The following is a 12,726-nucleotide window of genomic DNA, read 5'->3' on the forward strand; positions in this document are numbered from 1 at the left end:
TTCAATGTGGATGAGTGTTTCAGGCTAATAATTATTGCTTATAAAATAAAGAAAAATTCTCTATGTATTAGTGACTATCCAATTTTCAGTTTTATATTTCATGTGCATCGAATCAAAAAATGTAAATGAATTCTTATTCTTCTCTGGGGTCCTCATCTTGCATCAGTCACTTAGATTTCAAAGCCAAGAACATCTTCCATCTATTTTCCTTTGGATTATCAATTGCGTTCTCATGCTGTCATCCCATGGGTCAGTAAAGAATCGACAAAAACCGAGTGCTGTAAGACCCTGCGCAGAAAAGTAAAGTTTGCTAAAGTAACGTAATGGCCTGCGGAGCAGTTCATTCTGGGACTTTTTTGCGCAGGGTCTTGCAGCACTCTATTGGCTCATTGGACGACGGCCTTAATTTGACCAAGATATTCTTCTTTTCATAGCTTTGTAGTAAATTTACACATTTTTGGCTATTCAATGAAAACTTATGGCTATATCTATCCGGGGTATTTTTCAAGAACTTCTATGCAAGGTGTAAAGGCACATACTCGAAGGATTTTGACCAACGATTCTTGAGCATATATGGAGTGAAAATGTAGAATTGTGTAATTATCATTACTCAGGACAGCTGTTCCGCTTTCAGAAGGCATTATCAAACTGTGATACACAGCAGAACTTGTTTATAAATAAACGGTTTTCATAAATTCAATGATAACATTATTGAATAAGAAATGAAGTTTTACAAATTAAACTTAATAACAATCACTTTCCATAACTTTATAATATCACTTTTCAATAGTGTTCTGGTTTGTTTTGTGTAATCAAATGTAACCAAATGAAATTTACCTGTGCTGCAGCCTGAGGTGTTCCTTGGCCTTATTATAGTTGCGCACGGCAAACGGCTGGAACGTAGCGGAGTTCAACAGACGCAGGTCAGCCACCACGACCTCAACCTCCCCTGTGGGCTGCGCGGGGTTAGCGGTTCCCGGGGGGCGCACCGTCACCTGCCCCCTCACCTCCAGCACTGACTCCAGCGGAATGGCGTCCAGGTTGGGCAGCGCTGAAATAAGCTGCGGGTGAAATAAAAAATAATTTTACTTCCAGATGGTCAAATTCCTTCTTTTTAGTTACAAACGAGATTGTGTACATGAAAAACACCAACAACTTGCTTTCAAGGTAGTCCCAATCATTCTTCTGTTTTTAAAACAATTGCACTCAAATTTGCACTATTTTCTTGCAATTGTTATGTTCTATAATTCAATAGTTTTCCAGGAAATCCATCAAGTGATGATTACGGAGAGGTTGGAACTGGATAAATGAAATTCCGATAGGAACTGAATAGATGACATTCCGGTAGGAATTTAGCATATTCTCATTTCAAAACCAAAGGTAATATAACGAATAATACTAACATATAGGAGCTAACTCCTAATATACTAATATTATTCAACGTCGTATGAGAATATATGACGTGGAAGTCAATGATAGAAGAAGTCGGGGACCCCAGAGGAATACATGGCACGATCAAGTGAATCAAATAGTTGAGTTGGGCCATGTCAAAAATCAGAATAACAGAAGAGAAATGACAATGTATGAATGTGAATCAAGTCAGGAGTGTGTGCCAAGACAAAGTTGTGTGGTGGTCGATCCCCTCTGCTTACCCCTGTGGCGATGGTTAGTTAGTTGGTAATTTATTTATTTATTTATTTGTTAAGACATACACAGTACAATAAGATACAGTTAGAAATTTTTTAGTTATTACATAGTTGTAGTACCTATTACGTATGTCCATAAAATGTCATTACGTAATTTCGCCTGAGATTGTTATAAAAGGAAGGAAGTGTGTGGATAGATAATAATAAATTAATTGAAAATAAGAATTATAATAAGCTCACGAATTGTAATTGACTGTTAATACATAGGAGTTTTGAAAAATGATGTGAAAATATTTTTGAAATTTGTCATGCTAAGAAATTTAATAAGTTAGTTTTGTATGTTAGAAAGGAATCATGAAAGATGTCTAAATGTAGTAATTTTTCGTAATGGGTGTATGTTGTGATTGCGCGAGTAATTACTGAGTTGTTTGCTGCATTGGTATTGTTGGCTTCAATATGAAATAGTGTAGTGTGCCTGGTACGCCTCGTTGGAACATTTAAACCAATGACGGATAGCAATTCGGGACTATCTATTTTATTATTTAGCAGATTATGTAGAAACAACAGGTCTGACAATGTGCGTCTTTTTTGTAAAGTTAACATATTATTTGTAGTATTGTTGTATTTCTTGAGTAAATGTTTCGAAAATTTATTCTGTATACTTTCTACTAAATCTATGTATACCTTATATTGAGGATTCCATATTGTGGAAGCATACTCCAGTGGACTTCTGACCAATGAACAAAACAACATTTTCAGAGTCTTAGCACTTTTGAAAACTTTGCATATTCTTAATAAGAAACCTAGCATTCTGTAGGATTTTGAAATAATGTGTTCAATGTGCTTGTCAAAAATTAATTTGCTATCTAAGTAAACACCTAGATCTTTACACGTAGACATAGGTTGTAAAGGTTTGTTATTCAAGTTGTATGGATAGATGATTTTATTTTTATTTCTAGTAAATGTAATCGAGTGACACTTAGATATATTTAAGGACAATAAATTTGATTCACAATATACGCACAAATTATCAAGATCGCTTTGCAATTCCATACAATCGGATAAACACTGTATAGCTTTATAAATTTTCATGTCATCCGCGTATAAAACAATGTAACTATTTTTAAAGCATACGGAAATGTCATTTATATAAATATTAAATAAGAGTGGTCCAAGATGCGATCCCTGGGGCACACCTGAGATGATTTCCGCTAAGCAAGATGCAAAACCATTGACAACCGTGATTTGGTGCCGATTATTGACGTATGATGCGATCCATCTATAGAGGTCACCGTGAATTCCTAGACCTAATAACTTTTGTAAAAGAATATAATGATTAACACGGTCAAATGCTTTAGAATAATCCGTATAAATGGCATCTACCTGGCATCGCATATCCATTTGAGCATGAAGAAAATTTGTAAAAAATGCAAGATTTGAAGTTGTTGAGCGATTTTTCATGAAGCCGTGTTGATTATTTAAGAGTGAGGGTGAGATAGTAGAATATAATTGATCGTAAACAATTTTTTCCAATACTTTACTTAGTATCGGTAATTTGGATATAGGTCGATAGTTCGAGACATCATTTTTACTCCCATTTTTATATATTGGGGTAATCAGGGCTGTTTTCCATTTGTCGGGAAATGTTCCTTCGGATAGCGATAGTTTGAAAATAACAAAAATGGGGGGTGTCAATTGTTTACTACAATAATTTATGAAGATCCCTGGAAGTTGATCATCCCCTGGTCCCTTTTTGATATCAATGGACTTAAGGTATTTGAATGTGATGTCTTCATTGATCTCGATTGAGTTGATTATGCTATTTGAATTAGAGCAAAGACTGGCATTGCTTGTATGTGCAGGTTGAGCATTCGAAAATACAGATCCAAAATACTCAGAAAATAAGTTGGCTACTCCTCTACTGTCATTAGCAGTTTTTTCACCGTAAATCATATGATCAGGGATGGCAGGAGATGTTCTTTGAGAATTGACGTAGGACCAAATTTTTTTAACATTGTGCTGTATACCGGATTCTATTGTAGAAATGTAGGTTTTGTAAGCTGCTGAAGCGACTGCTTTTTGCCTTTTGCGAAGCAATGAAAATGAGAGATAATCAAGGGGGTTCCGATGGCGCTTCCATTTTCTAAAGAATTTAAATTTTTCGTTTGTTATTTTTATTAAGGCTGCCGTGTACCATAGTGGGTATTTTCCAGATTTCACAACTTTCTTAGGAATAAACGCTTCGATAATCTGTTCAATTATAACATAAAACGAATTTAACGCTGTATTTACATCTGGTGCATTTATAACGGTTGACCAGTCGGTTTCTTTCAGTCTCTCATTGATCTCTGCATAATCTGCTTTATGGAATAATTTTATTGTTCGAGGAGTTGAGAGGGTTGCAGTAGTGGATGGAAATTCTAGTTCTACAATCAATGATTTATGATGAGCATCTTCTTTAACTAATGGGTGGTCGGCAAGCGACACATTAACTGAAGTGTTACAAAAGACGAGGTCCAAAATTCGACCGTATTTGTTAGGTAAATGGTTAAATTGGGTTAAATTTGCAAAAGATAAGCAGTTAAGTAACGCGAGTGCGCATTGATCTCTATTACTTGGAATTTGTTGATTATTCCATTCGATATTGGGCATGTTATAGTCGCCAATGATTAAAAACTTGTCATTGGGAAAACGGATTGTTAAGTCAGAAATAGTATTGGTATGACTAGTAAATAATGCTAATCTTTCTGATGATGTTAATTTTGGACCGACGCTAGGTAAATACACGCAGCACATATGAATATTATAACAATGACGATTCGATTTTGATGTATTGACAGTTATCCAGATATCCTCAGCGTCTGATTTCCAAGAGCGAGGGGTAACAAAAAATTCTTTTTTAATTCCTATGAGTACGCCTCCGCCAGTTGATTTGCTAGTGCGGTGTATATCCCTATCATTTCTGTAAACAGAATAGCGATTATCGAATAATTCCTCATCTCGGATACTATCAACCAACCAACTTTCGGTAATGAAGATCAAGTCATAATTATTGAGCAGTATATTTTGATGAAATTCCAGTGTTTTCGAGCGCAAACCTCTTGAATTTTGATAAAAAATTATTAATGAATCATGCATTGAGAATTTTCGGTAATTACATTATAATGTTCGGTTTCTGTAGAATATATTTTAAGAATATTATATTCTAGAGTTATGTTATTAGTCATGAGTCCACTGGGCTTAGCAAAGCACAACATACTATTATTATCAATTAAAGTGAGTGAGTATATTATAGAATGTAGTAGTGAGCAGTTAGTGTAATTATTAGCATGTGGGGTTAATGTAAAAAGGGTGATGTTGAAAAAATTATGAAAAAAAATACGAAAAAAATAGTAGTTATGAGAGGATAGGTGGTTTAACATTGCAATGGTAGTTAGATAAGGTTTTTTAGCTGTAATTCGCATGAGACGTGTATGGGTGTTGATGTTTCGTTTTTCCATAGGTAGATTTTTGCACTTCTTATCCATAAAAACTGATAGTTGTTTTCGTTTTTAAAGGCTTTAGCGCACCTCAATGTAGATTTATTCTTCCGCGTGAGATGGTCGTTGACGAAGATCCTCTGGTCAGCTCCAACCATCCCGATGGCCTTGGTAGTGATTCCTTTTCTTTTCTTGATGGCTGCGACAAATTCGTCCTTCTTCTTGCGGGAGGTGAATTTGGCGATTATGTTACCCGGACGTCCATCTGTCGTGGCTTGAGTACGATGGCGCTTACTGATTCTGCTAACATATTCAATGTCGCTTTGATGGAGAGGGCATCCAATGACTGTCGCGATATTCGACATCATGGTAGGTAGATTCTCGTTGGTGGTCTCAGGCATTCCATGTATTTCTATATTGTTGGATAGAAGTTCCTGGTCCCTTTCGTCGTTTCCCCTCTCTAACATGTAAACTGTTTGTTTTAATTCTGAGACCTCCATTTCTAGCTTATCAATTTTAGCTAATTTTTCGTTTATAGATTTCATATTACTTGAAAAATCTTCCATTACATTATTATTATAAATGATGACTTTTTCGAATTCCGCCATTTTGCTGCTCATTTTTTCTATTTGTAGTGCCATTTTTCTGATCTCAACAGTTAGGAGTACGTTGCTTTGATCTGAGGAGCAGGATTGGGTATCTAAATTGTCCAGGGTTTAGATACAAATATTGCACTTCCACGCATCCTTTTTACCTTGCGACATGCGTTTAAAAACACTTGCCGAAATATCAGCGCATTCGAAATGGATGGTGCATTTGCAGGTTGAACACTTTATACACTCAGCCACTTTCAGCTGCTTAACGCAATATTTGCATGTTGTATCCATCTTATGTTTGGCTTGCGGCTGCAATAGATTACAATACTGTGGGTAGCTTGAAGATTTTTGAAGAATAACTAAAACTCTAGATTTAGCACTTTTTACACTCCAGACAAACACTCACTTTCGTATTTTAATGCACTTCTATGAATATTATCAGCTGGTATTAAAATTTTAGGATAAGGGTCGATGTTTTTAGAAGAAAATATAAGATTAATAGGGAGCGAAATGACAAACGTCAGACTTGTGATGATTGTTGTTGTTAATTGTTGTAATACTAACATGATCTGGCATGAGGCACTGAGTGACCCCGTAGGCGTCCCTCAGGAGCAGGAAGCGCCCCATGCGGCGGTGGCCCAGCCAGCCGCACAGCCGAACGTGGCCGCCAACGTGCTCCGCCCGCAGCTGCCCACATGTGTGCGAGCGCCAGCTGTTGGAGTTCACACCCTTTTCTTTGCTCTGGAAACATTATTTGTAGTTATTATGTATAGTATAAGTATGTATATTTAAGTCAATTCTGCTTTAACATATATTTTTTTACATGATTTTGGTCATAATAACATTGTCAACAAAACGTAATGGTAATATCCGTGCGTAGTGCACACTATCCAGTAATAGTAATAAATAATAATGTATTTTATTTTTCGATATCATGTGGTGATTTTTGTACACTAAAATATATCTCCCATTTTCCAATGCACTGCTTTTTTTTAAACAGTATTCTGTGAAACGCACACCCCGTGTAAAAATAGAACCAAGTATATACAGGGTGTATCGGCACGTACCCGACAAACTTTAACCAGCTATTCCTTAGCATATTTGGAGTAAAAAATCTTATGTGCACTTTGCTGTTCGGTAACGTTTTTTTTAATAAAAAATTAATTATTCATATTTTCACCACATGTCACCACTGTTTTATCCTTTGTCAAAGTCTGAAAACCCATCTGGCAAATATTTTATTCGAATTCCGTTGAATAATGCACGTGTGTACCTATATTGGCGCACACTTACAATCACAACGAAATGGCATGGCACCATTCGTCTCATTTTTAACTATTATTATTTAGTGTGTGCGAAAGAGCGAAGACGCTTTTTGACATACTTGCTTATAACAGCTGTTGAACACGAAACGCAATGCCAATGACAGTGATGTAGTGTGGAAATTTGATTTTTTTTTGTTTTTAATTGAAAAAAAAATGCTACCGAACAGCAAAATGCCCCTAACATTTTTTACTCCAAATGTGCTAAGGAATAGCTGGTTAAAGTTTGTCGGGTTAGTGCCGATACACCCTGTATAGTTAATTATACGAATGAATCATTTTTGAACCCAGTACAATGTAAATAACTCAAACCTATATTAAAAATAAACCTTTACTTTTAACTGACTGAGCGTAGCGAAGTCCTGTTTTGACTCGACCGCTTTGCATTTTGTCTGTCTGTAATTTTTTTTGTGTGTCTGTGTTCGATCAATGCTGTCAAGATGGTAGCCGTTTTAATTCCGCCAGAGAACGTTGTGACCTGTCAAGTCTGAGTAATCAACGTTATGCGAAATCTACTGTTCCCTGAACTACTGGCGTATTAATTAACACCTTAAATATATTTATTTATTAATTTCATGTCATAGTAGTTGGTACAAAGGGGGACGGTGCGAAGTGGAAATTCCTTCCAACCATTTCTTGTGGAAATAATTTTTTTAAATGCGTTGTTTTCAGCATTGTGTGAATGTATTGAAAATAAATGCAAATATAGTGTGTAAAAACATTAACAATTTTACAAATCCAGATACATATGTACAACCACTTTAGCTATATAACTGAAGTATGTGTCCAGCAATCGTGTTTTCTAAGCGCTCGATTTGGAAATTTCCCGCCCTCATTAAAAAATTCATTCCTCTGAATTTTAATAAACTGTGAAATCACATATAAACTGATTATAGTGCTATACAATGAATTCACCTATGTTTTACCGTTTATCCCATATTTTTAGGATTTATAAAAAAATGTATAAAAAAAAATGGTAAACTTCATAAATGTGCGAATACTGTGTTGGTTCTTTTAAAATTGCCGTACGTGACACTTATTCGGGTCAACATTGAATATTTTCTATTTCGGTATATTGTCTGTGGCCTACTTGATAATCACCAGAGATGTGCTTTATTTCAAATAAATCCATTTCAAATGGAAATGCAAAATGGGTATTTTCCATTTTGCATTTTAAATGCTTTTCTAAAAACCATTTTGCATTTTAAATGCTTTTCTCAATGCATTTTTCATTTTAAATGCTTTTTTGCAACATTCTTCCTACTATCTCCACTCATCTTTTTTTCATAAGTCCCAAATATCAGTCGGTCCTCAACCTCGCTATGAGAGATAATTTACATTTGTCAAGTTGCTCCCTGGTAGGAGCCCTGGAAATTGAGTGATACCATTACAAAAAATACTGAACATGGGGCTGTAATATTAAATGTTAGATAGCAGTTTCTATGTTTTTACGTTGGCAACATTAGTCCCGCGCAAATTTTTTGTGGTTTCATAGTCTGTAGTCGTGGTGTTTTTGGATTTACCATCATGTAATATGTTTGTTCTACATTGATGTCCATTATTAAATGACAAAATTGTTTAAAAATTCTATAATTATTTTAATTGTTTGAACTGAGAAAACATTTTGCATTTTCAATGCATTTTGAAAATAGGTATTTTGCATTTGAAATGCTTTTCTAAAAACCATTTTGCATTTTGCATTTTCAAATGGAAAAGTTTTGACCCATTTCCATTTTGCATTTCAAATGGTTTTGGGTACCCATTTTGCACATCTCTGATAATCACAGATACAAATATACTGGGTGTCCGGGGAAAAAATGCACTAACTTCGGGGGGTGATTCAACATGATTTTAGAAGGTAGTTTTTAGATTAAAAAGTTGAATTGTTTGTGTGGGAAAATAACTATTCTTCTATGGAAAAATATTTTTGTATGGAAAAATAAACATTGGAATTTGAAAAAGTTATTTATCTTTTTACTTCTACCATCGTGTAGAATCACATCCCGCACTTTACCCCCGGACATCCTGTATGTTAGAAGAAAGTAAAAGACTGAGAGTGGAATTGAAGAATCACAGTAATCGGAATAGAAATAACCATTTTTAAATAATCTTAATGGTGGATTGAAGAAAAAGCCCACACCAGCTGTTCTAACTAAACCTGATCTTTTATCTCATGAAAACTAATGAGATAAATCAACCATAATTTTTGAAATATACAAATACTTGTACATTGGAATAATTGAAAAAAGTGCTATGACTAACCTCATTTATTTGTGTCTCCTTTTGGGGTGGCGGAAGAGGAGACGCAAGGGGATCTAAAATACACAGCGTTTCCACCAGGATCTCTATTCCTCCACTCTCATTTTTCTGAAAGTAAAAACATAAAAAATAAAATCATCACCAGAAAAATGATCTCTGTAAACTCCAGTCCCGCCATTCGTCTACAGTACTCCTTTTTTGTTTTATATATTTTTATACAGTTAGCTTCTTTAACATAAAACATATAACAAGGATGTGCAATGAAATCAGGCTACCAAAAAAGGACAAGGCGCATACTCAGAATAGTATACTATATAAAGGGATGAAGTACTATAATGCGCTGCTGGAAAACTTAAAGTCTGCACCAATTGGAAGGTTCAAGATGTTGTGTAGGAACCACATCAAGCAGGAGAAAATATAGCATATATGCATGTAACCATTAATTAGTAATTTGTAACCTTAAATGTACAAATTACTAAAAAAAAATTGATAAATAATAAAATAAAATTTAATATTTTTAACTCCATTAGTATTAGAGGTATAGAGCATAATGTCATGTAAATGCAACTAACTAACCATCGCACTGTTTTCCGCTGGGGTAGGCAGAGAGGACAGACTGCCAAACAACTCGGTCTTGGCACACACTCCTTGCCTTTTTCACATTCATACATTGTCTCATGCATACTGTTCTGTTATTCTGACTCTTTGCATGGCCCGACTCAAGTATTAGGTTCACTTGATCGTGCCATGTCTTCCTCGGGAGTCCCCGACTTCTTCTAGCATTCTCATTAGCGTCCTATATTCTCCTTACACTCCTTTCTTCGTTCATTCACTCTACATGCCCAAAGCATCTAAGCGTTGTAATGATCTGCCCTTTCTAACTTTAAACTTTTCCTTCTCTTCTTTCTACGATAAATTTTCCTTAAGTCCCATAGGTAACTTTTCCATAAGGCTTTGGTTATGTATATATCCGGGGTAGGAATGTCCTCCCTTCCGTCTTTCAAGCCTTTGCCCCTCTCCTTATTACACACCCCTTCAAGTGTGTACATCCTAGTTTTTCAACGTGACGTACGACCTTGAATGTTCTCATTTCACGTGACGGTTCAGTATAAAAAGGCTTCACCGAACGTTGTGTTGGTTTTTTTTGTTTCTCGGTATAGAAACCTAGTTATCTATGTATGTGTGGTATCCCTCGGTTCTTTTGAGATAGAGTGAGTTGAATCCATTACCGCTGTGTTTTAAAGCTATTTCATAAACCTTATCTTCTAAGTCGCCTGCTCCCCCAACTAGCTACGCGATTCTATCTATCGTAGGGTAATGTGAACATAATAAAGTGTTAGATTTTATATATGTGATGAACATACGATAAATTTATGGTGTTAGTTGTCGACGCCATCCATGTATATATTTTGGGAGGGGAAGGAGAGGAAAGGAAATGAATTTTTTCAAGCTAAGATTGGCTCCTCCTCTTTACCAAACAAAACCGATGGATGATAATTTGAACAAGGCGATCGATATCTGCGTGTCTGGATATCACAACCGGCCGGGTCTCCCCTTGTTCCAAATCGGCAACCGTCACGCCAGAATAAAGAAAACCAGGTCTCATCACCAATTTCAGAATTGCCCCAACCTCATGCACCTCCAGGAAAATCTACTTTACTGAGTGTAGAAGGGGAAACCATGACATCCCTTGTCACGAATCTAGTTGCGAAAATGTGACACGTAAGGTCCTAAGTTACGCGCCACCTCCAGAAAACGTTGTAAATTCCTCGTCGTCGGGAATCTACATTCCTTTCTAGGTCAATAACATAGATAACACACGACGATCTTGTCGACATTTAGCCTGCTTTTAGCGATAGGTTGTGTGCCTACCCATTCAGCCAATTATCATGTGAGATATATGTAAGGTCTACTCGAAATGCCAAATTTAGGATGAGGACTGTCTGTATTTTAATATTCGGTTCTAGTAATTATTTTATGAGGTTACTAGCATCCTCGTGTATTAGGTATGGGTAACTTCTACTGAATACCTATCCTCTCAAGTAGGTATAAACGGATAATTGGTTTGATTTTTGCATTTAATTTAAAGAGGATGCCTACCTCTCGAAAGGTACCTGTTGAGAAAAGTTGTTCGGTTGGTAGTTTTATTTCGGAGATTACCATCTCCCTCTTTTGACTCTAGATTTGTTTTTGTGCATCCCAATTCGTAACTTAGAAAGTCAAACAATAGATGAAAAGTATTAAATTAGAAAGTCAAATAACAGAAGAAAAGTATTCATTTTGTTCTGTCTGGTTGCATCCGATCGCTTTCTATTCGGGCGGTCATACGCTAGCAAAACTTCTCCTTCGACTGACCGTACACCGCGCCTCGGCGTACATATGAAAAGGTCATTGGTCCGTCTCCCTTTTTCAGCTGATAGATGGTTCGACTAGCACATTCCTTTTAATGATAACATTATTTGGGCGGCAGGTGTCGTAAACTTAGTTCCTGTATCTCGGTTGTATCCGTCTTTTAAAAGGGTCCTCTGGAATTTAATAAATAATATTAAAAAACTCACCCAGTTAGTCATCTCTCATTCTCAGCGTGAAGCTTACCTGGTTACACTATATAGCTAAATCACTTTAATTTTCGATCTCCTCCCTATCGGCTTCTTTCCTCATTTCAGCGAAATCCTTGCAACTTGTTCAATTTTGGTCCCCTCCCTACGCCTATAAAAGGGTAATTAAATAATTCTGTAAATACAATTGTACCTCCCTAATCTCTGTTGGGATTCGAACCCGAGTTTATGATTTGTTTGATTCTCTGGATTTCGGTCTCCGTGGATAGAATGCCATCTCGTCAGATCAATTCCTCCCTAGCCCGATAAAAAAACTTCCTGCCTTTAAATACGTTCACTCTGTTTTACAACGCAATCATTATTATTATTATTTTCATGTTTTTAAAACAAGTAATTTAATTTGAAATACATATTTACGAAATCACGTTTAATTTAACACATTTTATATTATAATCGCGATCGCCCAACTCTTAGCGCCCCTGGGGTGATTTTTCACAAAACGGCGCTCTACAAATTATCCAATTGTTCCTATCTCCACTGAGTACAACCACTTTCACTTTACACAAACACCGGTTCAATAATATTTCACTTTAATTCAATATACAACAAAGTTTTCTAACACCATTTGAATTCACTAATTAACTGTAATTTCACACAACACTTCTGATTTGTATTGATTTCTCGGAGCTGTCGACGTATCCACATTCAAGAACCGACTGTTTCATCGATCTCTGCTCCCTTCCCGTGGGAACGTGTTTACTCATAAAACCTGCCTGTCAATAAATCTTATCTGTTAGCCCAAACAAAAAATTTTTGGAGTACATTCATTTCGTTTATTTATGTGATTGTTCAAACCATCACAGCGT

At 35.9% G+C, this 12,726-nt stretch overlaps 1 protein-coding gene across 1 annotated transcript in view; it reads right to left on the reverse strand.

The window, feature by feature from the left end:
* The window catches only part of LOC149424560 (aspartate--tRNA ligase, mitochondrial-like), a 34,354-nt gene that overhangs the window by 9,000 nt on the left and 12,628 nt on the right, over positions 1-12,726 (reverse strand). The window contains exons 8-10 of the mRNA XM_089631412.1: positions 9,306-9,410; positions 6,286-6,462; positions 838-1,061 (exon numbers count right to left, since the gene is read on the reverse strand). Coding sequence (XP_089487538.1) covers positions 838-1,061; positions 6,286-6,462; positions 9,306-9,410 — 506 coding nt within the window. The remainder of the gene's footprint in view (positions 1-837; positions 1,062-6,285; positions 6,463-9,305; positions 9,411-12,726) is intronic.

The sequence above is a fragment of the Hesperophylax consimilis genome, chromosome 4 (assembly GCF_061612785.1).
Source record: "Hesperophylax consimilis isolate HC1 chromosome 4, BYU_Hcon_1.0, whole genome shotgun sequence".
Taxonomy (NCBI): domain Eukaryota; kingdom Metazoa; phylum Arthropoda; class Insecta; order Trichoptera; family Limnephilidae; genus Hesperophylax; species Hesperophylax consimilis.